Source organism: Microcaecilia unicolor, chromosome 11 (genome assembly GCF_901765095.1).
Source record: "Microcaecilia unicolor chromosome 11, aMicUni1.1, whole genome shotgun sequence".
Lineage (NCBI taxonomy): Eukaryota > Metazoa > Chordata > Amphibia > Gymnophiona > Siphonopidae > Microcaecilia > Microcaecilia unicolor.
In genome coordinates this window covers 106,564,435-106,592,348 of record NC_044041.1, presented here as the reverse complement: position 1 = coordinate 106,592,348, position 27,914 = coordinate 106,564,435, and the positions used below count along the sequence as shown (strand labels likewise).

Below are 27,914 nucleotides of genomic sequence, written 5' to 3'. Positions count from 1 at the left end.
TACTTTGGAAGAAAGGCAGCAGAGAGGACATTTAAATACCTCTGTGGCATAAATGAACAAGAGGCAAGTCTCTTTCAATTGATAGGAAACTCTGGAATGAAGGGGCAAAGGATGAAAGTGAAAAGGGATAGGCTAAGGAGTAATCTAAGAAAATACATCTTTACAGAAAGGGTGAAACAGCCTCCCAGTGGAAGTGGTGTAAATGAAAACTGTATGTGAAGTCAAGAAAGCATGGGTCAAGCACATAGGATCTATTAGGAAGAGATAGTGGATGGTATGGATGAGCAGACTGGATGTGCCATATTGTCTTTATCTGCCAACATTTTTCTCTGTTTCTATGCTTTCTATAGAAATTGTACCATGGTTAGTGAGTTACTCTAGCCAGGTGCCAGTGATCCATATTTGAGCAGAGGGAGGTTAGGTGCCTCACTGATGGTAACAAAGTGTGCTGGAAGTAGAGGTGGAACTGGCATCACAGTTTTGCAAGGCTGTGAACTAGCCACTATGCAGCTCTGCCAGCCCCCTTCAAAAGGCCAGAGTGGCACCACACAATCAAATTCAGCCATGTGGATGCAGCACAGATGTCACCTGTGAGAGTTCCCTGCTGACAAGGCCACTCTCAGTTATAACAGGAAACTGAGGGGAGTTGGAAAACGTAATTGACACAGGAACTTTTTGTGCAGTGTTGTATTGGCACAACAGGGCCCAAGAGAAATTAACCTCAGCCGTAACCAATTTACAGACAATTTAACGTGTTTCATTTCCCAGGGTTGCTTTCAGCAGAAAATGACAACCCATGAACTTCCTTCATTTCCAGGGTTTATAACAATTCCCGTCCTAGCCTAGGCTCCTGTTAATAAGGCAACTTCTTTACTTCAATGCTTTGGAGTACAAGATGACTCTGGGTTGTCAAGGGAACTGGTCCTAGCCTTACCTGTGGATGCTCAACCTAGTTTTCTGTGGGGAGAATTGTAATTATCATGCAGTAGGAAAAAATCAAGAGCAGGTCAGCCAATCACTGACAGCCTGGAGTCACAGCTGAAGGGACTCCTCAAGGAGCGCTGTATCTTCTCATTAGCCTGGACTCTTTTTTTTTTTTTTTATGTTATTCTTTCTTCCTTATGTGGAGCTCTGATGAGGTGAAATGCTCAAATGTTAAAGAAAAAGACAACAACTTGACAGGAGCAACCAGTCCCTGGAGTGGGCGGAAAGGGAATTTGTTTGGGTGTGCCATCCTTGTGGTAAAGTGGAGTCTGGGCATGCCCATGTGCTGAGGAAGGAATGGTCATAGGCTAGCTGAGACTGGAATGACCATTTCGGAGCTGCATCGTGCTCTTTCGCAGATTCAGGGCCTGGCCATTGCTGGCCATGCTCTGGAAACAGGCAGTCCCATTTTTCTTCCTTTCCTGCTGCTTTTCCTCCTCACTGGCACTAACGATGTCATCGCTTTCCTCTGCATCGCTTCTCACATCCTTCTCTATCTGCAGGGGACAGAAAAAGACAGTACCAACCTCAGAGTGTTAAAAGACAGGAATAAGACCCCCACACAAACCTGGTGGGTTCCATATTGCTCTAAATGCTCATTTACTGTTAAAGCTGAACTTAATCCTTCCACAAACTGCCTGCATTTTAGTGATAGATGCATCCTAAGAACTCTCAGCTCTTTCACACAGTCTTTGCTGCACCGTGACAGAATGTGCCCAAGAACACACAGTCTATACACACGTCCCCCAATATTCAAAACTATTTAACCGGCCAGGAATACAGCTCCTGGCCAGTTAAACAGGGTTTTAAGCGCCTAACCGCAGATGCAGAGCCAGAGTAAGGGGGTAGGAAACAGGGCAATTTCCCTGGGCCGCCCCCAGACCTGCCTCAAACTGAAGAAGGCATAGGCTAAAGACCAGCTTTGGGGTCCCCTCCCCAGTTTCTGCCCTGGGCCTCTGAAAGTCTAACACCAGCCTTGCATGGATATTCAGCGGGAGATAACTGGTTATCTCCCGCTGAATAACCCAGTTAGCGGCTAGCCGCTAACTGGTTATATTGCACGACATAGCCAGTTAGCCGTGAATATTCAGTGCCTGTTGAGCAGTCAAAACAGGCCGCTTAAATAGCAGGCATATCTTTAACTGCTAAAAAGTTAAGTGCTTAGCACTGAATATCGGCATAGCGGGTTAACTTCTTAGTGCTCAAAATAAACCCGGATATTCAATGCTAGTCACTGGATACAGTGCGGCACTGCATATCCGGGTTTAATGCCGGTGGCGGAGAGCAAACACGCTGCTTGACGCTGGGTGAATATTAGGTCCACAGGCTCTGCTGTCTCAAGGCAAGACGTTTACAGGAACACACACTTACAGTTGGTGGTATATTCACTGTCATTCTATAACTTGGGGGCCGATATTCAGACTGTGGGAAGTAGCCGGGCTGCCTCCTGCGGTCAGCGCTGAGCCCAGATATTCATTGCTGGGCCATTTCCGGTTTATTTTTGGCCAGTTCGAACTTAACTGCCCAAGCCGATATTCAGTGCTAGCCGGTTAATTTTGAACGAGCCAAAGATATTCCAGCTATTGATGCGGCCAAATTTGGCTGCAAAACTTAGCTGGCAATGCGCTAAAAATTAGCGGGTAGCTAGTTACATTGTGCAATATCACTGGCTATCTGGTAAGATCTGCGGATATTCAGCGGGAGACAGCTGGTGCCGGTTGAATGGTTTTGAATGGGACTAGAATAGGAACCTTTTCTATTGCTGGGCCTCTTGAATGAAACCGGCTGCAAGCTGGGTTGAAACATGAGTCCCATTTGTTGACATTTGGAGCGTCAACTGAAGGCACAATCGTTCTGTCTGGCTTTCTGTGCTACAGCTGATCAAGTATAAAGTTGTGCTTTGTATATTTTGACTGTTCGTTTCTGAACTGTGAAGTGGGCTGGACTTTGAATTTTTATGTTTGTTTTGCATGTTTTTGAATTTGTATGTGTGTATATTAGGGCGGGTTATAAATAATAAATCTAAATCTACCAGCTGGTTGGTGTCTAAAGTGAAGCGCCAACTACATGTGTGTGTTATAGAATGAGTGCTAGGTGCTATTCTATAATGTATGCGCCAAAGCCGCCTAGCATGTAACTGCGAGGGTGGGGGCAAGCCATAGGCGTTTCACTAAGTGATGTGTGATCTTATCGAATACTATCAGCTGCACGCATTGCCTGGCGCGTTTAGGTGCACCAATTTACACCTGCCGTTGACCTGCCATAAATGGGCCTAAGTGCCATTATAGAACTGAAGCTAAACGTGCACCATTGAGACGCCTACACCTTGGCAGCAAGTCGTAGAATTTCACCCATTATATCTTTGGATTGATGAGTAATACACCCTGCCAGAATCAGATCTTAGGAAGGCAGGGAGTTAGGTTAGCAGTGCTTACCGTGCCAACAAAGGTGAATCTGTAAATCATACGCAGAATCAGGTATGCCCAGAAGACATGAAGCATCTGCAGAAGCATTAGGAGACCGTTGAAAAAATAATATCCAAAGAAGGGCTGGAAGGTTTCCATGGAGTAATAATAGGTGCTATAAATCACCCTGTGAGAGAAAGAGAGAGCACATGAGAACGCTGCTTCTCCCTCAGTCAGCTTTATACCAACATCAGTCAGGGAAAGGAAACACAGAATAAGCTGGGGCTTCAATGATGGTTGTGTAACCCTACACAGCAAGCCATTGGCTGAAGATTAGCAAAATAAGGGTGCCGGCATGTGTGCCAAGAGGGAGCCTTGAGGGCAGGAGAACCTTCATCCTCCCCAAACTCCATAGTCTCAAGGCTTGTGGTTTAGCCCTGCTCAGCCTGATTTTTGAGGAAGCCCTTTACAGGTTAGACTGCTTTAGTAAGCAACTAGACCATAGAAGGGAGGCAGGAAAACACAACCAGTATCTATGGAATAGCCACTTATTAAGAATGGGTGGGCATAAACTTGTGGCTACCCTGAAAACCAGCATGCACTAAGACTTTATTGAAATCATCTTTGCGGCTCTGTCAAAAGCAGGAGAGGTTTCTCGGTCACATAAAGATCTGCAGGACAATTATCCTCTTATCTTTAAGTGGATTTTCAGGAGTATTAGTCACTGAATTAGGTCAACAACTTTACATGGTTCTCTGTTAAATGGTCAAACCGAACTGGAGAGTAGTTCAATACTACAAGTGTAGTTTATTGTGCTTCCTTTCAAAGATTACTGTCAAAGTAGTTTGCATGTCCATAATAAAAAAAGTCAAGACAGTATACAAACACATAAAATGCAAGAAATTTAACATCAGTTAAAAACCTGTAATTTTTAGGCACAATCCTCCCACACTTGTTTGACGGGTCTGGGCTGTCAAAAGCCCATAACTGTCAAACACAGGGGTAGAAGGTCCATGGGACCACCAGACCCCAAGTACCCCCACTACAAGCCAAGTGACACGGGGGCTGGAGGTCCTCCCCTGACACAGGTTCAGGGGGGCTGGAGACCCACCACCCCAAACCCCCCCTAGCATTCCCTCACATGCATCCCATATGGCCTGGGCCGCGAGTGAATCCCCAAAGATTACTGACAAAGTAGTTTGCATGTAGATGTAGAGGATGTGGGGTGAGGCGTGATTCGAAGAAGGCAAGATGAGGGCTAGTTATATGGGGGTAGAGGATGTGAGGTGAGGAGAGATAAGAAGGGGACAGAGTGAGGGTTATTCCAGTGGGTGTAGAGGATGTAGGGTGGAGTGATAGAAAGGGGCAGGGAGAGGGTTATTCCTGTGGGTGTAGAGGATGTGGGGTAAGGAGTAATATGAAGGGGGCAGGGTGAGGGGGTATTCATGTGTATGTAAAGGATGTGGGATGAGAATTGATAGGAAGGAGCATGGAGAAGGTTATTCCTGTGAGTGTAGAGGATGTGGGATGGAGTGACAGAAAGGGGCAGGGTGAGGGTTATTCCTGTGGGTGTAGGGGATGCGGGGTGAGGAGTGATAAGAAGGAAGCAGGGTAAAGGTTATTCACGTGGGTGTAGAGGATGCAGAAGTACGTAAGTATTGCCATACTGGGACACACCGAAGGCCCATCAAGCCCAGAATCCTGTTTCCAACAGTGGCCAATCCAGGCTACAAGTACCTGGCAAGATCCCAAAACAGTACAATACATTTTATGCTTCTTATCCTAGAAATAAGCAGTGGATTTTCCCCAAGTCCATTTTAATAATGGCTTATGGACTTTTTTTAAAGGAAGCTAGCCAAACCTTTTACTACTTTCTCTGGCAACAAATTCCAGAATTTAATTGCACATTGAGTGAAGAAATATTTTCTCCGATTCATTTTAAATTTACTACTTTGTAGCTTCATTGTGTGCCCCCTAGTCCTAGTATTTTTGGAAAGAGTAAATGAGTGATTCATGTCTACCCATTCTACTCCACTCAGTATTTTATAGACCTCTATCATATCTCCCCTCAGCCGCCTTTTCTCCAAGCTGAAGAGCCTTAGCCAATTTAGCCTTTCCTCAAAGGGAAGTCATCCCATCCCCTTTATCAATTTTGTCACCCTTCTCTGTACTTTTTCTAATTCCACTAATCTTTTTTGAGATGTGGTAACCAGGATTGCACATAATATTCGAGGTGCAGTCGCACCATGGAGCGATACAAAGCATTATAACACCTTATTTTTGTTTTCCATTCCTTTCCTAATAATACCTAACATTCTATTTGCAGAGTGAGAAGTGATAGGGTGAGGTTTATTCCTGTGGGTGTAGAGAATGTGGGATGGAGTGATAAGAAGGGGCAGGGTGTAGGTTATCCCTGTGAGTTATCAATTTGGATTTTGTTCACATCTTCTTCAGTAGTAGCTCAGGGTGAGTTACATTCGGTTACACTGGGTATTTCTCTGTCCCTGGAGGGTTCACAGTCTAAGTTTATACCTGAGGCAATGGAGGGTTAAGTGACTTACCCAAGATCACAAACAGCAGCAGTAGGAATTGAACTGGGCACTTCTAGATATCAAGACTGGTGTTTTAGCCACTAGGCCACTCGAGGATGTGGGATGAAGTGATATGAAGTGGCAGGGTGAAGGTTATTCCTGTGGGTTTAGAGGATGCAGGGTGAGGAGTGATGGGATGGGGCAGGGTGAGGGTGAGTACTATGAGCATAGAGGGCAGGAGATGAGTACTGAGCACATGCCTCCTAATTTTATGTTTCAACATTTTTACTGATGGCAATTCAAAGTAAACACATCCAACATTATTGGCAGGCATCAATTCAAATCAGAGCCTATACAATAACAACAGAATGATAAAAGCAGGCATCAAGCTTTTAACAGTTTTATCCCCCTATCCCTACCCTCTTATACTTCCAACAATTTATTAACATCAACATCCTGTCCCCAGTGTAAAATCACTAGTTTAACATATTTACATCAACATCATAGACCAAATCAGCCCAATAGAACACCCTCGGTTATCCTGTTAATATCTGCTCGTAGCCACCAACTAACGATTGACAAGCTAGTGACTTTAACCACACATGCCTCCTAATTTTATAATGTTTAACTCACGTTTATGCTTAGAGTGCAAATTTGACTGCCCCCATCGTATCGTCTACTCACTTGTCCTTTAGATTGTAAGCTCTTTGAGCAGGGCCTGTCCTTATATGTTAAATTGTACAGCGCTGCGTAACCCTAGCAGCACTTTAGAAATGTTAAGTAGTAGTAGTAGTAGTAGTAGAGTGCAAATTTGCATGCTCAAGTTACAGCATAGTAGCAGTTATGCGTGCAACTTAACAATGAGCTGTTAATTGATGCTAACAAGCAATAATTGTCTACAGTTGCTGTTTATTAGCGCTAATTAGCTGCACCAATTAACTGCCATTAGTCTATTCTCTACAACACAGGCACACAAACTCCACAGCATTCAACTGCAAAGGGGCATGGACCTGGAAGGGGCACGGGTGGGCTACAGAATACAAGCAGTTACACCAGCCATTGAGCTAACGTAAGTGCTCACGCTAGTTAGGTGCATAATTGTGGACTTACGCTAGTATTCTATAACGACAGTTACACATATAACTGCTGCTGTAGAATTCGGGCTCAGCAAGCATCATCTTGCCGCCTCACTTTAAGAGACATTTCGAGAATTTCTCCTTTACTGTATAATACGGGCAAGGACACGGGATAAAGAAAAGCAGGGGAAATCAGATCATTGGCAATTTTGTTTTCCATGAATATGAGAGATGGCGGCCCCATTTCTGGGTCTTGATATGCCATATATTCAAACAAAGTTCAATGAGATTCAGTGGCACAGCAGGTATTAGAACCTATGAAGAAGTTAATGAATGGGTCAGTTTTCAACAAGATATAGCTAAGTAACTGAGGAATTGGCCAGCTCGATCTTGCTGGATGGAAATGTTATCCTACAAATCAGTTAGATTTAGGATCCCTCAGGGCCCCTTTTACTAAGCGGCGGTAAGCCCAATGTTAAATAGGAAGTACCACCGGACTACTGCAGCAGCCCGGCGGTACTTCCCACCTCTAGCGCACCATCATATCCAGCACTACAAAAATACCCGGCAGCAATCGGGAGGTGCCACACGCTACCCGGTTACCGCTGGGTTAGTGCGAGAGCCCTTACCACCACCTCAATGGGTGGTGGTAAGGGCTCTACCCCCGAAATGGCCACGCAGCAAGTGCTTTATTTGCCGCACGGCTATTTCATGCAGGAAAGAGAGACTTCCCTTTTACCCGCTGCGATAAAAGGGGGCTTCGGCCAGCGCAGGCCCCCTTTTGCCGCAGCTTGGTAAAAGGGGCCCTAAAAGAGGGTGACCCTGGACACATTCCCTATGCTAAAAGAAGACACCGCCAACTAGCCCTAGGTATTCACATTGCTGAACTAAATCTAGCTGACTAGGTGGCGATTTCAAGTTCATTTTATTTGGCAGCAATACTGAATATCGGCTCCAGAGTGACTTGTCTAAGGTGCCATGGAGGCGTCTTTTCAAAGCACTTAGACTTACAAAGTTTCCAAAGTTTCCCAGTAACCTATGGAACTTTGAAAGTCTAAGTAATTTTGTAAGTCTAAGTGCTTTGAAAATGAGTCCCATAGCGTCAGTGGTCCTGAGTGCTAGTAACTCTCATGATCCACATCCTTTCTGCAAGGAAAACTTCAGGAAAAAAAGAACAGAACTCACGTGTCTCCCTGCCAACAAGAGCCAGAATATTTCCTAGAGGGAAACATAGTGCAGGCTTTGTGCGAGTGTTTCCTGGGTTTAAAGAGGTCCTGAGAGAAGATGGCCAAAATCATAACGTTAGTACTGATAAAATAAAGCTGAGAGTGAGACTCACCTGCTAGGAAAGATGACGAGACGGGTGACGATGAAAATCAAAGCAAAAAAGATGAAGAACACATCACAGACACGCTTCCACTTGGTATAATTGAACATCTTCGCTAACTGCAAGGAGGAAAGAGAAAAGGTCAGGGATAGAAGGAAAGGATGAATACCATCTGGGTGCAGACAGATCTGAAGGCACACAGTAACCTCATGGGTTGAGAACCTGGAGAACTGGGTTCAATTCTAACTGGAGCTCCTTGTGACTTTGGGCAAGTCACTTAACCCTACATTGCCCCAGGTTCAAAGATTCTGAGCCCGAGAAAGTACCTGCATATAATAAATGTAAACTGCTTTGGTTTTACCACAGAAAGGCAGTAAATCAAATCCATGATCCCTTACACAGTGAGAGTGAGGGCATGCCTGGGAGCACATGAATTGGGGGGCAGGTTGGTGTGGGAGCACGCAGTGACAGCACTATATCAGAATGAGTATGGGAATGCATAGTCAGGATGCAGTGACTGCACTATAGCCACAGGGGATTTGGGAGTGCACAGTCTGGGTGTAGTGACTGCATTATTACATGGGCGATCTGGGAATGTACAGTCTGGGTGTAGTGACTGCATTATTACATGGGCGATCTGGGAGTACATAGTCTGGGTGTAGTGACTGCATTATTACATGGGCGATCTGGGAATGTACAGTCTGGGTGTAGTGACTGCATTATTACATGGGCAATCTGGGAGTACATAGTCTAGGTGTAGTGACTGCATTATTACATGGGCGATCTGGGAGTACATAGTCTGGGTGTAGTGACTGCATTATTACATGGGCGATCTGGGAATGTACAGTCTGGGTGTAGTGACTGCATTATTACATGGGTAATCTGGGAATGTACAGTCTGGGTGTAGTGACTGCATTATTACATGGGCGATCTGGGAGTACATAGTCTGGGTGTAGTGACTGCATTATTACATGGGCGATCTGGGAATGTACAGTCTGGGTGTAGTGACTGCATTATTACATGGGCGATCTGGGAGTACACAGTCTGGGTGTAGTGAGAAGAGATCTCCAAAAACTAGAAGAATGGTCAAAGGTCTGCCAGTTAAAATTTAAGACTAATACAATCTGGGGTATAATTAACACCTGGTTTCTATTCAATATCTCACTACTAAAATCCAGAAACCTGAATATTAATACAACCTAAATAAATATCAAAACTTGAGTTAAACTTCTGTTTTAAAAATTTGTTGGTGCTCATTGTGATTAAGTTGCTTTGCACTGAATGAAGGCTTGAATGTCATTCAGTGCACTCCTGTTATACCCATCATTGCACCAGAGGTCCTTAACCTGCCTATCCTCTCTTTCTGTGCACTGTTGTAAATCCTGAAAACCTGATCTGCCTGCGGCTCTCGAGGACCGGAGTTGCCTACCCCTGGTATAATGGAAGTGCACTGAATGGCATTCAAGCCTTCATTCTGTTGGAATGTAATTGTATTTTACATGCATTGCCTGTCACCTATTATTTCTCTGTGATTACTCTGTGACCTCTGATGTAAATTACTTAGAGAGGTCACACAGCTATGCAACTTCCTGTGGGGGATAGATGCAGCACATGCAGCACATGGAGCACATGGAGCTCATGATCTCTCCTAACCTGAGAGGATCCATGGTGGTGTGAGCATCCATTACCATCTAAGCACATGGAAGGAGCTGATAAGACAAATGTATAGTAATATGTAAATATAAGCCTGTCTGATTATAATCTAACTACAAACTGTGAGTAAACAGATGTTTTGTTACTTCAACTTTAAAGTGACTCAGCAGTGAATTATTCAGGGGTGAATGAGAGAGAGATGAAGAAAGAAATTAACATTTCTAAAGCTGAAGCTGTGTGTACTAAAATCTGCTAATTATTTACTACAAATAATCCAACAAAAGGGTTATGGGCCCAGGGTCCAGGAATTGAAAAAGAAGAGAAATATTACCAGGCAGAAAAAAAGGCCACATTTTTTCTCTTAAGTTTTAAAGGAAAGATTCAGTCTGTCTCTCTCTCCCCCCACACAGCAGACAGAAGGCTAAGAAAATGGCTGAGGGAGGAAATTCACCATTTTTCTATTCTCTCAAGGTGCCTAAATTAAATGAGTTTAATTATCAGCAGTGGGAACTAAGATTCATATGTCTCCTTCGAGCAAAAGGATTAAATATATGCTTAGACCAAGACAGAACAGCTGAAAATATGGCTGAATGGGACAATGCAAACTATTATGTGAAGTGCATGCTTCTGGAAGCTCTCTCAGAGAAACAAGCCATATTAGTGGAGGGAAAAGATACACCAAAGGACATTTTACATAAACTGAGAACTATGTATGCAACTACATATGCAAAGCAGCAACCAATTTGGTTAGCAGAGTTGAATGAAACCAAATTAAGGGATAAAAGTAAATGTAATGATCACATTATGTATCTTATGTCTTCATTTCAAAAGTTAGAACTTTCTGGAATTCCCATGTGTGATGCATTGAAAAGAGCATTTCTTTTTACCTCACTATCAAAGAAGTTTGATGTTTTTAGGTCTGTAATGAGGCCATTGAAGGGCAATCTTTTGAACAGGCAACATCAAAACTAAGGCAGGAATGCATAATAAATGATTCTGAGGAGATGTGTTCTCAAAGTCAGTCAGAGAGAAATGAAACAAATTTCTTGGCAAAGAACAGAGGAAGGCGGAGCTATGGGAAAACTCCACCCAAGGGCAAGCTGATTTGCTACTCATGTGGAAAGGAGGGACATGTATCTAAATGGTGTAAGGAAACACAAAACACTCCCTCTAGCTCACCTAAGCCAATGGAACTAAAGAATTTTCAAACCAGGAAATGTATGAAGGACAAAGATAAACACAAGGGCTTTCTAATGGCAGAAAAATCTTTGACTATGGTAAATAATAATTCAAATGAAAGTACTTGGATTTTGGATTCAGGGAGCACATGCCATTTAACCAATTGTAAAGATTTCTTTCAGGAAATGTGTCCAGAAGAAGGTATTCTTAAAACTGCAAACGCAGGGACTGCTAAGATCCAAGCAAAAGGTATTGGATTCTTAAAATGCAAAGTGTCTAATGAAGTTAAAGAAATTCCTGTAAGTGATGTCTTGTATATTCCCCAAGCAGTTTGCAATATGCTTAGTGTATCTACATTAGATAAGAAGGGATTTGTGATTCATTTTGAAACAGTAAGTGCACAATCTCTAAAAATGATGAAGTGTATGCTGAAGCTTTTATGCATAATGATGTTTATAAACTGAGCATTTCAGGTGAAGCCTCACATATGGCGCAAGTAAGGAAGAATGATGGTAAATGTAGTCTGGAAATCTGGCACCGCCGCCTGGGACATCGTGATTCTAAGGTGATCCAGGATCTTTACAGTAAGCAACTGGCCACCGGCATTCAGATAAGTGCAGATGCTGGTAAAATGGAGAAATGCATAGACTGTGTTACTCAAAAAGGTGTAAGACCCTCATTTCCTGCATACACAGGAAATAGGAGTAATAAAGTACTGGACTTAATACACAATGACTTATGTGGACCGTTTAATATCCCATCATTGGGAAATAACAGATTTGTGCTAATATTCTTGGATGATTTCTCTAGATATTGTGTGGCCTATTTGCTGAAAGAGAAAAGTCAAGTCACAGACATGCTGAAGAAATACGTAACCATGGTGAGCAATAAATTTGAAAGAAAACCAAAGGTTCTTCAGACCGACAATGGTGGTGAGTTCACTTCACAAAGCATGCGCACATTTCTAGAACAAGAAGGCATTCAGCATATCACAACAGTAGCTTATACACCAGAGCAAAATTCTGTTGCAGAGAGAAAATTTAGGTCACTTGTGGAAATGACCAGATGTATGCTGTCAGATAGCAATCTCCCTAAAAGACTATGGGGGGAAGCCATTCTCACAGCAGTGTACCTACAAAACAGAATGCCAACTAAAGGCGCTGAGCGCACACCACATGAGACATGGCATGGTAGGAAGCCAAACCTGTCACACATAAGAACATTTGGAAGTACAGCATATGCTCATGTACCAAAGCAAAGAAGGCATAAGCTGGATTCCACAACAGAAAGGGGCATTTTAGTTGGCTATACTCCAGGACACAAAGGATATAGAATTTTGAATCTGAAAACTGGCATTGTTGGCATAAGACATGTTACATATTTTGATGAAAACAAGAGGGTTGATAAAGGCTGGATTATCCCAGATGAGCCTTATCATCCAGAATATGAAAATAGAACCATAATAGACATGCCAGTGTATATAAATGCCATACCAAGGCAGATGTCTGAAAGCAACTCATCTGTATCTAACGAGGAACAGACAGAGGAAGCAGACACAAAAAGGATCATTGAAGAAGACAGTACAGTTGGAGAAGGGGAATCAATTGGAGAAGTACTCTCAGATTTTGAGGATGCGGAAAGGTCAGACCAACCTGTTGTCAGACGCTCATCCAGGGAAAACAAAGGTGTTCCACCCCCAAGACTGTCTTACCTAACAAAGTCAGCAGAAGCTCAAGAGCCCTTAACATGGGATGAGATTGAGAAAATGTCAGCAGAAGAAGCTGCTGAATGGCATAAAGCTGCACAAGAAGAAATTGATGCATTGGATAAAAATAATACTTGGATTCTTACAAAATTACCTCCTGGCAAGAAAGCTATAGGATGCAAATGGGTATTCAAGTTAAAAAGGAATGCACAAGGAAAAGTGGAAAGGTATAAAGCCAGATTAGTCGCAAAGGGATATCTTCAAAAATATGGAGAAGATTTTGATGAAGTGTTTGCACCTGTAGTGAAACACACGACAATCAGAACACTTCTGAGCATTGCAGTCTCAAAGGCATGCAAGTCAACCACATTGATGTGAAACAGCGTTTCTTCACGGAGATATAACTGAAGACTTGTACATGGAACAGCCAACAGGTTTCATAAATACAAAACAAAGACAGCTAGTGTGTAAATTAAACAAAGGTCTTTATGGATTAAAGCAAAGTGCAAAATGTTGGAATGATAAATTGCATGAAATATTGACAAATTTAGGATTTAAGCAAGGTGAAGCAGATAAATGCTTGTACACTAGGTGCAGAAATGGACAATATGCATACATTTTAGCTTTTGTTGATGATCTGCTCATTGCAAGCAAAAGTGAGCAAGAGTACAAGGACATTGTAAAGTGTTTAAACCTCAATGTTGAGATAAAAGAACTGGGTAATGTGTCATACTATCTTGGTATAGAAATTGAGAAACAAAATGATGGTTCTTATCTTCTAAGCCAGAAGCAGAAAATAAATGAGCTTATTGAAAGTTTAGGTATGCAAGATGCCCAAGTTGTAAGCACTCCCATGATCACTGATTTTCTGAAGGATGAAACAGTAAGAGAACCTTTACCAGATAACATCCAATATAGATCAGCCATAGGTAAGCTTTTATATCTAGCTACCACATACAGGGCTGATATAGCAAATGCAGTAGGAATTTTGAGCAGAAGGGTCAGCTCACCTACCAAATCAGATTGGACTGCAGTCAAAAGGATGGTAAGGTATTTAAAGGGTACCATTGATTGTAAATTAAAGATTTCAGCCAATAGTAATCCAAAACTAATATGTTACTGTGATTCAGATTGGGCAGGGGATCATTCTGATTATAAATCCACAAGTGGATATGTGTTTATGTATGGAAATGTACAAATTTCATGGGCCAGTCATAAACAAAGTATTGTGAGTTTGTCTTCTACAGAAGCTGAATATGTGGCAGTATCGGAAGCGTGCAGAGAACTGATGTGGATTGAAAAACTTTTGCTGGATTTCGGAATAGCTGAAAAGAGACCAATCCAGATAATGGAAGATAATCAGAGCTGCATCCGACTGTCACAGAATGACAAGGTTCAGTCACGCACCAAGCACATCGCAACGAAATACCACAACGTGCGAGAGTTGGCAAAAGAAGGGGTCATCAGTCTACACTATTGTCACACCAGTGAGATGACAGCTGACATCATGACCAAACCATTACCCAGAGAACATTTTGTGAATCTGCGTATAAAGCTTGGACTTTGTATGAATAAATAATTGCATGACAGTTATGCATGAGAAGGGGTTTGTTGGAATGTAATTGTATTTTACATGCATTGCCTGTCACCTATTATTTCTCTGTGATTACTCTGTGACCTCTGATGTAAATTACTTAGAGAGGTCACACAGCTATGCAACTTCCTGTGGGGGATAGATGCAGCACATGCAGCACATGGAGCACATGGAGCTCATGATCTCTCCTAACCTGAGAGGATCCATGGTGGTGTGAGCATCCATTACCATCTAAGCACATGGAAGGAGCTGATAAGACAAATGTATAGTAATATGTAAATATAAGCCTGTCTGATTATAATCTAACTACAAACTGTGAGTAAACAGATGTTTTGTTACTTCAACTTTAAAGTGACTCAGCAGTGAATTATTCAGGGGTGAATGAGAGAGAGATGAAGAAAGAAATTAACATTTCTAAAGCTGAAGCTGTGTGTACTAAAATCTGCTAATTATTTACTACAAATAATCCAACACATTCATTGTAAGGTACCTTAATCACTTGGAGCACCAACAAATTTTTACAGCAGAAGTTTAATACAAATATTACATTTTGATATTTATTTAGGTTGTATTAATATTCAGGTTTCTGGATTTTAGTGGTTAAAATGTAATGCCAAAAAGTGCAGAGTGGTGCACTTGGGGTGCAAAACTCCAAAGGAAATATACCAGATAGGAGGAGAGAGACTGTTAAGCACAGCTCAGGAGAGGGACCTTGGGGTGATGGTAACCGAGGATCTCAAGGTGACGAAACAATGCGACAAGGCATTGGTCAGGCCAGAAGGATACTAAGCTTTATAGAGAAGAGTATAACCAGAAGAAGAAAGGAGGTGTTGATGCCCCTATACAAGTTGTTGGTGAGGCCCCACTTGGAGTATTGTGTTCAGTTTTAGAGGCCGTATCTTGCTAAGGACATACAAAGACGAAGCGGTTCAGAGAAAAGCAACAAAAAAGGTATGGGGTTTGCGTCACAAGATATATGAGGACAGTTGAGGACGTGGAGGAGTGGCCTAATGGTTAGTGCAGTGGGCTTTGATCCTGGCAACCTGAGTTGAATACCCACTGCAGCTCCTTGTGATCTTCGGCAAGTCACTTAACCATCCATTGCCCCAGGTACAAAAACTTAAGATTGTGAGCCCTCTAGGGACAGAGAAAGTATCTGCATATAATGTGTACAGCGTTGCGTACTTCTAGTAGTGCTATAGAAATGATTAGTAGTAGTACGTAAACATGTATACCCTGGAGGAAAGAAGAGACAGGGTGGTAAGATACAGACATTGAAATACAGCACAACGCCGATTATCTGAACATCCAATTATCTGGACCAGTTCGGCCAGAGTAGGAACATGTTATGGACCATACAGGTCTTTATCTGCCCATTATCTACTATGTTACTATGTTAGTGACTGCATTACTACATGGGAGATCTGGGGCCCAGATGCACAAAACCTAACAAGCCAGCAACATGGTTTTTTTTTTTATCAGTTCTAGCTGGTTTAGCAAGCAAGGAGTAAAACAAGACATGCACAAAGGGATTCTCCGAGCTCTTTTTCTATCATGGTAGCAGCTAACGAAAACGGAATGCAATGCTATGCAAAGCTATTATAATGAGATAATTACTATACAAATGTGCAAGCAAGGCGATGCATAGCCGCTTTCCGACCCGATGCACAGAAGCAGTCCCTAGCTTTACCGTGGAAATGTTAACGGGAGGTCTGGAGCTGTCGGTCCTGACAGCTTCAGACCTCCTGTTAAACTTGAGTGAGCTTAACACAACAAAATATCAGGGCAGAGGGACTGCTTTTAACCACAACACAAAAAAGTGTGACAAAAATCCAACCTGAAAGGCTGTAGGGAGCTGGTGAGTCCCTGTGGTGGGAGGAAAGGATCCAGGCAGAGAGAGGTGCAGGAGTTCTTGTGCTGCCGCTGCCCTGTCCTACCCCTGGCAAGGAAGCGGGAGCAGCAGAGGAGAGAAGAGAACCCCGGAGCCCACGGGAGCTACCTCCAGGCTCCCAGCATCAGTGGATCCCCCCCCCCCCCCCCAGAAAGAGAGTGTAGGTTTGTCTGCGTGTATAACAGCCATTTGTAGCATGCACAGAGCAGCCATGCTTAGCGATGGGCTGCTCTGCGCATGCTCAGCTGACTGACTGGCTTCCCCCCTATTGCATACAAATGAGCTGTGTTGCAAAAGCAATGAGCAGCTCATCTGCATACGATTCTCTTTGAGAATCTATCTGTATTTTCAAATCAGTAATTTTTACAGATTTGAAAATACAAATGGATTCTTAAAGGGGATCTTAGTGCATCTGGGCCTGCGAGTGTACAGTCTGGGTGTAGTGACTGCATTATTACATGGGAGAGCTAATAGCATACAGTCTGGGTGTACTGACTGCATTATTACATGGAAGATCTAATAGCATATAGTCTGGGTATAGTGACTGTACTATAATGTATAATCTTTTTTATAAAAAAATGCAGCAGGCATTACAAAATAGTTCTACTAAACAAATACCAGCTACCATATCCATTTCCATAAAGGCTAGAAGGATGTGACTGTACTATAAAAAGACAGTAGCCACAAGGTGTCCTGATCTAGAGTAACTAGGACAACTGAAAAAGGAGACAGGAACTCGTATTTTGGACAAACAGGAATTAATTTAAAAAGTCGGTGATATTATTGGGAAACCCTACAAGAATAATGACTAAGCATCAAGCTTTTCTCATTGCTGCTCCATGGATTGTTGCAGCAACATACATCATTTTATCTTGACCAAATCCTGTGCATATACCTCTGATGCAAGTATTTACTGAAATATGTCTGCACTGGGTATGCTGACTTTCCTGTTTGTCCACCATAATGGTTCCTGGTTCCTTTTTCAGTTGTCCTGGTTTATCCAGATGAGAACACCTTGGGGCTCAAATTCAGACTGCGGGAGGCAGCCCAGTTAAGTTCTGCGGTCGGCGATGAGCCCAGATATTCAATGCCAGGCCGTTTCTGGTGACCGGCATTGAATAGCCACTTATTTTTGGCCGCTATAAACATAGCCGGCTAAGTCAATATTCAGTGCTAGCTGGCTAAGTTCATAGTAGCCAAAGATAGGCCTGATATTTCGCCAGCCCAACTTGGCCACTTAACTTGGACGGCAAAGCACTGAATATTCGTGGAAAGCTGGTTATATCATACAATATAACTGGTTAGCCGCTATGTGCTGACCATGAATATTCTGCAGGAGATAACCGGCTATTTCCCACTGACTATTCGCAGATAGCTGGTTAAGTGCTATTTAGCCAGTCAGGCGCTGAATAGTACTGAATATCGTCTGGCTTAAGTCTACTGCTTGGTATTCTGTTTTGGACCTATAAAAAGACAGGTCTGAGAGAAGAAAGTCCATGTACAGGGAGTTTAGAAGATGTTGTAAGAGATTTTTTTTTTTAATTTAATAGATTTGGTTCTGCTTTCTGTTGTGGGTCAGCTGACGTGTCCTTAGGATCTCGATTTGTGTAATCTCTGTGGCTTTGTGCAGGGATGGGAGAAGGGAGCTCATGTCTCCATTTCACGTTTGGAGTTAAAACTAATGAATGTGAAGAAGTGGTTTAGGGGAGAGGATACTGACTGTGAGAATGACTGCTGGTTGACATTTAGTTGGGTAGGAAGAGAGACTGCTTGATGATCTTTCTTGCTGGCTAATCTCTTGTTAGCGGACACAACTGTTTAATCTGCCCAGGTAGAAGGGGACACTGACAGGAAGATCTAGGCTCTGAATACCGAGGTCAGACAGGAAGACAAAACCTGCTGCTCTCGGTCCCTAAACTCAAGCTCAGGTCTAATTCAACGTTCTTAACTATTCACATCTGAAAACAGAGCTTGGACAGATGCCCACTCCATCTTCCTGTCAGGAGCAGGAAAGGAAGGAAGAACATTTCCTACACACTAAGTGCAGAGGTGGCTTTGCAATGTTATCGGAAGCTGTTTCTAAGCAATGATGACAGTTAATACTGTGGATGTCTGTTTGTGCAAATGGTGTGACAGTAGCCATCGAGCAGCTGGGCTACACTCCAGAGCTGAAACACCACAGTCCCATTTGGTTTTCAGATACAGCCCAAGACCCATTGCTTGCCACTGTACATGCCTCATTCTATATCCCACAATTCAGGCACACCACAAAAAAAAAAAAAATCACCCAATAAAAACAGACCTTGCACTCGCCTGTGTCTGGCTCTGCTCTGTGACCTGCAGCTGTCATCTGCTCATAAGCTCACTGTAGGTCAAGATGTGTTTTTCTCTAGTGCGGCCCTCAGCAGAATACAGGGGAAACACTAGCAATGTGTGCACAGAATGGGAATGTCAGTGCCAGAAGCAGCAAAGTTGCCTCTAAAGATAGCACTTTCAGACAGCAGTAAGTGCAGAAAAGCAGAGCTGAGCCCCCTCACCCCTTCCATACACCCCTGTACCCCAAAGTACAGTATACACACACAGCATGCCTCCACCCTTTCTATATATCCCTATACCCCAAAGCACGTTATACCCAGTGTACCCTTTAACCTTTCCATACTGTACTGTACCCCAAAGCACATTATGTAGATAGTGTGCCCCCTCACCTAACCCTTTCTTACCCCCCTGAATACCAAAGCATGCTATATACACATATTTGCTCCCTCACCCTTTCCATACACTTCTGCACCCCAAAGAATTTTATATACATGCACAGCATACTCCTTCATCATTTCCATACCCTGTGTACTTCAAAGCAAACGTAATACAGCAAAAGAAAAGCACTGCCCATAAATCTGTAAAACCTGAAAAAGAGCCTTGAGGTAGGAAGGCATCTTATCCTGACGCAAGCGCTTCCTCAGATTTTTTGTTACGCTTTTGCAGGCACGGCACAACTCACCTCCAGAATATAATCAGCAAAGTCGTGCAGCAGCATTACCAACGTTCCCGCCCTCACGTAGTTAGCACAGTAGGAAAAGCAGATCAGGAAGATGGCGGTGAAGTGATGAATGAGCTGCTCCCGATGGTCCTATGAAAGGTAGGCAACACCTGGGTCAAGAATCAGTGCCAACCTTGTGCAATAAACCATGCAACAAGAACTTTCCTGTACACAAAATGTCATATACTTTCAGGGCTCTACAGCACCAGGGTAACCATACAACTTTTCATCTTTTAACAGTCTGTGTCACACATCTTTTAATCTTACTGATGGGATTCCTTCCTGATGCTTGTCCTGTTTGCGTACATAAGTACATAAGTATTGCCATACTGGGAAAGACCAAAGGTCCATCGAGCCCAGCATTCTGTTTCCAACAGTGGCCAATCCAGGTCACAAATACCTGTAAGGATCCCAAAAATGTACAAAACATTTTATACTGCTTATCCCAGAAATAGTGGATTTTCCCCAAGTCCATTTAATAACGGTCTATGGACTTTTCCTTTAGGAAGCCGTCCAAACCTTTTTTAAACTCCGCTAAGCTAACCGCCTTTACCACATTCTCTGGCAACCAATTCCAGAGTTTAATTACATAATCTCGCGAAGTGACAACCAAGAGGGGGAGGCGGGCTAAACTATGGCCCCCACCTCGGGCTCTGGACCCCCCTCCTGCCGAGGTCTGGCTACGCCCCTGAACTCGAGTATAAATATAAAGTACTGCATACCATGTAAAATGAGTTTATCTTATTGGGCAGACTGGATGGACCGTACAGGACTTTATCTGCCGTGATTTACTATGTTCCATTTTAGATACACAAATGGATTAATCTGTTTTTAGGCATGTTTCATGGACAATTGGTTTTATAAGTCAAAATTAAAATAAATATTTTGTTTCATGCAGAAATCTTTTGTTTAAACATAACTAAATGGGCTAAAAGCCCCTAATTAAGTCCATTTGTTTTCTTATATTTTGTTCTTGTGATGACTTATACTGTGCCCAAACTGAAAACTCTTATCTCTAACTGATCGATAATAAAAGGAGCTCATTGTGAACACTATTCACCCTAAAAGGTTGTTTTGTAGCTGTACATGTGGAATTGTGATATTGAATAAATAAGTGTAGAATAAATAAGTAGATGTAAAAAGAATTGAAGAGGTGCAAAGAAAAGCTACAAAAATGGTATGGGATTTGCGTTACAAAACGTATGAGGAGAGACTTGCTGACCTGAACATGTATACCCTGGAGGTAAGGAGAAACAGGGGTGATATGATACAGACATTCAAATATTTGAAAGGTATTAATCCGCAAACGAACCTGTTCTGGAGATGGGAAGGCGGTAGAATTAGAGGACATGAAATGAGGTTGAAGGGGGGCAGACTCAAGAAAAATGTCAGGAAGTATTTTTTCACCGACAGAGTGGTGGATACTTGGAATGCCCTCCCGCGGGAGGTGGTGGAGATGAAAACGGTAACGGAATTCAAACATGCGTGGGATAAACATAAAGGAATCCTGTTCAAAAGGAATGGATCCTCAGAAGCTTAACGGAGATTGGGTGGCAGCATCGGTGGTTGGGAGGCAGGGCTAGTGGTTGGGCAGACTTCTACGGTCTGTGCCCTGAAAATGGTAGATACAAATCAAGGTCAGGTATTGTATATAATATCTGCTTGGTCTAGCAGGCCTTCTGAAGGACACAGACAAGGTTATGTGGGAACAGCAAAAAAGTCTCCTGTATGTTTCTGATTTGACGGATGATATTGTAAGTAAAATTTTGCTTCCTGTGTAACGTTCTTACACAGCCTCTGTCCAAGGGAGGACAGTTGAGTCATAGACAATAAAAGATAAGATTTTTTATTTCTCTCATACATTGAGTATCTGTTATTTTTGTGTATATAGTTGAATTTTCAACAGTATACATATAAAGTAGCGCATATGAGTTTATCTTGTTGGGCAGACTGGATGGACCGTGCAGGTCTTTTTCTGCCGTCACCTACTATGTTACTATGACAGAGGTTTATAAAATCACAAGTGAGATGCAACAGGACAACAAGGAATAGTTATTAATGTCTTCAAAGTGTACTAGGACTAGGAGCACTTTATAAAACTAACAGGTAGCAGATTTATGTTTAAACAATGTTATTGAAAATAAACATAGTAAACATATCAACAGAGTATTTGTTGTTTTCTTTGTCTACACAATAATATAAAAAATATGAAGGTAAACAATACAAATTCACCCACCCTCCCACCTGTCCCGCGCCTCTAATCCCCCTCTCCAAGGAGTGCAGAACCCAGTCTCAGAAGGTCTGGGCTCTTATGGCCCTCCAAGCCACTAACAAGAAGACAAACCTAACAATTCCATCCCCCTCCTCCCAACAATCTTTACGTAAATGATAGGGCTGCATTAGCAGATGAAGACTTCAAAGACCAATGACCTACAAGCTGTTGCCACCCAATCTTAGTGGAGATTGGGTGGCAACACCGGTAACTGGGAAGCAAAACCAGTGCTGGGCAAATTTCTATAGTCTATGCCCTGATCGTGACTGAATAGATGTGGATGGGCTGGAGTGTAAATTTTAAGGGGCTTTGACGTTAGCTTCAGAACTTTTAGTACAAGAAGATTGCTGGGCAGACATTCACGGTCTGTGCCCCAAGAATGGCAAGGACAAATGAAACTCAGGAATACATATAAAGTATTGCATACCATGTAAAATGAGTTTATCTTGTTAGGCAGACTGGATGGACCTTACAGGTCTTTATCTGTCATCATTTATTATATGTTACTATATGTTAAGGAGCAAACTACGACCCCATGTGTTAAGGCTTTGTAAATAAGGATCCAAAATCAGTAAAAAAAACATTTTTTATGTTTAGGTGAAGCTTTTGCAGGTAGCAAATTTAAAACAAATTGAAGAAAGTACTTTTTTACTTAATGAACGATCAGACTGTGAAATTTGTTGCCAGATGATGTGGTCAAGATATCTTAATAGCTGAGTTTAAAAGGGTTTTAGACAAATTCTTAGATAAATGTCTATGAACAATTATTAGCCAAGTAGACCTTGGAAACACCTATCTTCCAGCTATTTCCTAATAACTTGGTTGCTGTCTGAGGGCCAGATGCACTAATCTTAACGAGCCATTAACGAGCAAGTAGTAAACCGTGGCATGCACAAAAGGCTTCTCCGAGCCATTTTCTGATCACGGTAGCAGCTAACGAAAACGGAATGCAGATGAGCAAATTAGTACCCCAATGTGTATAAATCATATTGTAATGAGAGGCACTACCGTTTTCCGATTGCCTAACCGTGGAAAATCTAACGGGAGGTCTGTACCTCTTGTTGGGGCTGCGTGGGATTTATTCACCTCTAAAAACTTCTATAAATTTAACAACAAAAAAAAAATTGGGAAAAAAACGTCCACGTGCTCGTCAGGGCCGTCCTTTATGGACGTCCTTCACTAAAACAACCAGCCGGAAACCTTTGCCTAGCCACGTCCAAGTGCTCGTCAGGGCCGACCTTCTAAAGTGCCTAACACGGACGTCCTTCACCAAAAAAAAGGACGTCCCTGACGAGCACTGGGACGTTTTTCCCCCAGATTTTTTTGATGGGTGCGAGGACGTCCAAATCAAAAAACTATTTGGACGTCTCTTTCGATTATGCCCCACCTCCAGGTCTCTCTCAGCCAATCACAGCGCATTTCGCTGACACCAGTGACAGCTAAATGCGCTGTGATTGGCTGAGAGAGACCCGGAGGAGGGGCATCGGATGTGCTGCTAACACCCCGGGGCAAGGCGACCGGAGCACAAGCCGCCGATAGCTGCCAGGTATGAGTTTGATAACACGGTGTGGAGGGGCTTGAGAGAGAGGTTCTGAACTGCGGACAAGGAGGAAAGTAGAAGACTGAAGATCGGTTCCCCGATCCCTGGCTTGCAGATGCAGTTTGCCACCTGCGGGATGCCTTACAGGGAGAGAAGGTGTGCCTCGGCAGAGATGTCCTTTTTATTTTTTAAGTGAAGGATGTCCATAAAGGACGTCCTTGGCATGCGCAGAGCAGCCAGCATAACGCTTGGCTGCTCTGCGCATGCTCGACCGGCCGACTGGCTTCCGAGGGAATAGAGAATGCAAGTGAGCTACAACGAGCAGCTCATTTGCATTCAGTTTCCTTGATGCATGGCCGTTCCCTACCGATTCGCTATGGAATCGGTAAGGGAAGGGCTCTTCCGAGGACCTTAGTGCATCTGGCCCTGAGACAGGATGCTAGACTTGTTTGACCTTTGGCCTGACCCAGCATAGCACAGCTTATCTTCATCTGGTTAGACTATAAAAATAAGTAACAACACTAATAGTATCTGGTCTTCAGTTTTCCCTGTATCATTATGACATTCACATAAGGAAGGAAGGAAGGGGGTTTCTGATGCCAATCAATACTAGGCACTCTGATTTACTCAATTTCATAATGGTGGGAGCAAGTAAGACAGGTGAAGTTTGCAACGGCTTTAAACACTGATCATTCCTCAGAAGGGAAGTGAAAATTGGAATGTAGAAGTTGACTTTTAATGGTTTTGTTTCTTTTAACTGACAAGGGTGCCACATATTTGCTTTTTTCTTTTCTTTTTTGGTGGGGGGGGGGGCAGTGTTGCTACTCTTTTCATAAGCATAAAATTGCATCATTGCACTCACCTTTCGCTTCACATCAAATGCCATGGTGAGCAGCAGAGACCAGTAGAAGCCCAGCTCCAATATGTAGTACCAGTATAACACAGGAAGTAATGGCTGCAGCAAAAGGAACAGAAAATAAGAAACCAGTCAGGGGAAGAGTGGCACCTCATATTCTCCCCAACCAATTACAAAACTAGATTTTTATAGTTTCACATTTTAAATTCTTTGATCTGTGCCACTGCAGACTTGTGGCCCCTCTTTACATTCCACCCCACCCCCTTTTCCCACAAGATCATGATCATCACTTGTGGATGAATTAATGTTTCCCTTTATACAGGACAGTCCTGTTTTTGAGAAATTGCCCTGACTTTAATCCTCCTTTGATTCCTCTCCATCTCCTCCTCTGTCACCCTGTTTCCAGGTCCCTCTCCATCTCTCCTTTCTCCCATTCAAGTTCCTCTAAGAACACAGTACTATAGACAGTGTAGTGGCTGGGCAGACCCACTGAGTTTTTGCTCCCCTCTCTGTTTTTGTTTCCACCACTTTCTATGGGAGTCCTCCTATGCATCATCCATCCTTTCCATGAGAAAATACTTCCTGATGTCATTCCTTAGTCTACCTCCTTGAAGCTTCATATCATGAGCCCTGGTTCTGTTGATTCCCCTTCTTTGCAGAAGGTTAGTTTGTGCATTAATACTTTTCAGATAGCTGAATGTCTGTAACACAGGTCCCTTGTCGCGTCTCTCCTCTAAGGTATACGTGTTTAGACTTTGAAATCTCATTTCATTTGATGCCTGACGAAGATCCTGCACCATTTTGGTTCCTTTTTTTCTGGATTGCCTTTTTCTATGCAGCCCACCTTGTCACTTTGAGATAATCGAGCATTATCACCCCAAGGTTTCTTTATTGGTAGGTGCACATCAGCCTTTCCCCTTCTTTCGGACTTGCATTTAAGTTCACTATCCTTTCCTTTAATAGTGTCTCCTTTGGATGTGGGCTCATTTGGATGTGGGAGACCCAGCTCCTTGCCCTTCACCTGCAGTGTAGTCTCAATGGAGGAAAGCACCTGGCTGTCATACCACAGCAGTACCTACCAGTCAGCTCAGGGTGCACTTATACTGAGGATCTGAAGGGAGCTGCAGTGTATGCTTCTTGGCCAAGGAATGTCACTATGCGATAGCCAAGCTGGGGAGAAGGATAAGTGGAAGTTTCGTGGAGAGAAGTTTCCCAGTTCTAGGAGGAAGACGTGTTAGCCAGTCCTGTTTTTGAACTTATATCATAATGCAGTGTGGTATTTGTAGTCCCTGATTCTATCCATTGAAATCAGTGCTGTGGGTCCCATAATGCATCGGGATAGGGTTGTCAGAAATCCAGGAGTGGATTAAAATTTCTCTCCAGGAGCTGGGTATCTTGGGAGTTCTGTTATAGTGAGTTTTATAAGGTGATCAACCTGACAACAGAATTATCTTCCAGATAAGGAGGCCTAGTCTTAATTACATATCAGAGTACACATTAAAGGCAGTCACGATAATAACCCAAAGGTAAGGAGGCTCAAGCCGGCAGAGCTCCTCTTGACTGAACCCCGATAACAGTTGAACTCTTTTAGTCTGCCCCTTTAAGTGACCACTACAGAGGTGGGACATGCAGCTGGATAGAGAGCACATCAGCTGGCAGAGACTGGCGGTTGTGGGGTATGACAAGCACAGCCTGAAAATCAATGGCAGAGAAGCCATAAGGTATATACAAGATGGCAGCAGGGGCTGAGCTGCTGGCATTGACAATGTTAGGACAGGTAGCTCACCATTTGACGCAGTATGTAACTACAGTTTTAAACGATTAAGTGTCTCAACTGCAGACTATGATGTAGGACAGGAAAGATTTGTTGGTGAGTCACGCAGCAAACAAGCACCATTATTTCACCAAAGTATTCGATGACCCTTTTGGGGTAGGTAATAGGCCGAACTGTGTCGGATGAGGGAATCAATATTTGTTGAGTGTTGCTCTTGAATTGATTTGACTTTATTATTTTAATTATGGAGTTTCTTTCTTTTCTCAGATTTTTTTTTTTACTTATGAACTGCTTTGACTTGTTCCGCAAAAAAGGTGGTATAGAAAATATGGATTAAATAAATACAAAATTACAGTGGAGGAAATGGCATCAGAGAATTTACAGTTACAAGTTGGCAGCTATAAAGGCTGAATATGCGCTAATGGAGAGGGCTGATGATCAGGCAAACCACAAAACGCATAACATCTGGATAATTGGATTACCCAAGACAATACCAGATGCGAAACTGCAGAAGGCGCATGGAGTAGATCTTCCTTCTTGCTTGGGCCTGCAGAGAAATGTGGGTAGACTGTTGGACCTGCAGGGTGACCCCAATCAGAGGACTAGAGCAGTAATAGTAAGAGTCCTAAATTATGAGGCCAAGATGCACTTGCTAAAGACATATTAGATTGTGGAGACCTTGAAATACCGGGGGTCCAAACTGCTGCTCTTCAAGAATATTTCAGCTCAAGTGGTGGTGAAGCATAAGGAAATAACATCTTATTGCTCTCAAGTTTACAACAAAGGGATCCAATTCCCACTTCAGTACCCAGTCAAAGTCTGGGTTTATCATCGGGGAGAGTTAAAGTGTACACTAAAGTGGAAGAGCTGAAGGCTTTTTGGCAGACACAACATAACTCTCTCCCCCCCCCTCCCGAGTCTGGAGGAGTAGGCAGATGACTAAGACATACCAAGGCATTGTAGGTGAGCAGCTCGAAAGATGCACCTTTGTTCTGCACTTGTTATGCCATGTGGTTCTGGGGGGTTGCAAATTGAGACTCTATTTTATTTCAGTTGACTTTGAACTGGTTATAAAGCGCGACTTTGCTGGTGGAGGACTGCACTCAGTGCAGAAGCTGTGGTAAAACCACGCAGTGCCAGCTAAACATGGAAGGAGATTATCCACGCTCCCATGCAACAGATAACTGTGATTGCTGGAGCAGGGTAACTAGTGCAACACTGCACACAGCTCCAGCTTCTGACATTTATACTCAGATCAGATTCATGCTGTTGGAGGAAACTAGATCTCATGCTTTTACAATGGGCTGATACTGGTGACTGAGACAAATTTGGGGTGCATGACAAACTCTGACAGTGATAATTTGCTACGTGGTAATTCTTCTTCATGGCCTGTATTGGATGAAGAGATGTTATACCAGTATTGGATGCTTATTATTTGAGTTTCTCCTCTGGGTTTCTATTCTGTTAAGGGGGAAAGGGAAATGGGACTGGATATACCGCCTTTCTGTGGTTTTTGCAACTACATTCAAAGCGGTTTACATAGTATATTCAGGTACTTATTTGTACCAGGGGCAATGGAGGGTTAAGTGACTTGCCCAGAGTCACAAGGAGCTGCAGTGGGAATCAAACTCAGTTCCCCAGGATCAAAGTCCACTGCACTAACCACTAGGCTACTCCTCCACTCCAAGAAGCTGACAGGAAGGAGATGGAGGAGGGGCGAGATTATAGTCATTAGTTTTGTAAGGGTTGAGTGGGGGGAGGGGCCCTGAAGCATGTGTTGGCTAGGACATGGAGGTGGAGGAAGAGAATTGGGGGAATGTCAGGTGGGGAGAACAAAGGGGACCTGTACAGGCGGTAGAGGAGGGGAGACCTAAGGGAATGGGATGGTAGGGTGGGGGGGGGGGAGTGAATGCTGATTATGTGTGTGCGAGTGCAGACCTTGATTTTTGGTGTATTATGTGTATGGAGACTGTGTGGAAGATGGGGAGTTTCTGGAGCTCCTGAAAGGTATTTAATATGGTGGGACCCTTTAGGGGGAAAAGCAGTGATGGATGGGATGTGTTGCTGCAAATGGGTTCAGTAGCAGGATC

General features: G+C 43.1%; 1 protein-coding gene across 1 annotated transcript in view; it reads right to left on the bottom strand.

The window, feature by feature from the left end:
• Nucleotides 1-1,122: 1,122 nt before the first annotated feature.
• Nucleotides 1,123-27,914, bottom strand: part of CERS4 (ceramide synthase 4) — a 124,554-nt gene continuing 97,762 nt past the window's right edge. The window contains exons 7-11 of the mRNA XM_030220049.1: nt 24,057-24,149; nt 19,344-19,472; nt 8,336-8,442; nt 3,420-3,576; nt 1,123-1,481 (exon numbers count right to left, since the gene is read on the bottom strand). Of these exons, the coding sequence (XP_030075909.1) occupies nt 1,293-1,481; nt 3,420-3,576; nt 8,336-8,442; nt 19,344-19,472; nt 24,057-24,149 (675 nt within the window). The 3' untranslated portion in view covers nt 1,123-1,292. The remainder of the gene's footprint in view (nt 1,482-3,419; nt 3,577-8,335; nt 8,443-19,343; nt 19,473-24,056; nt 24,150-27,914) is intronic.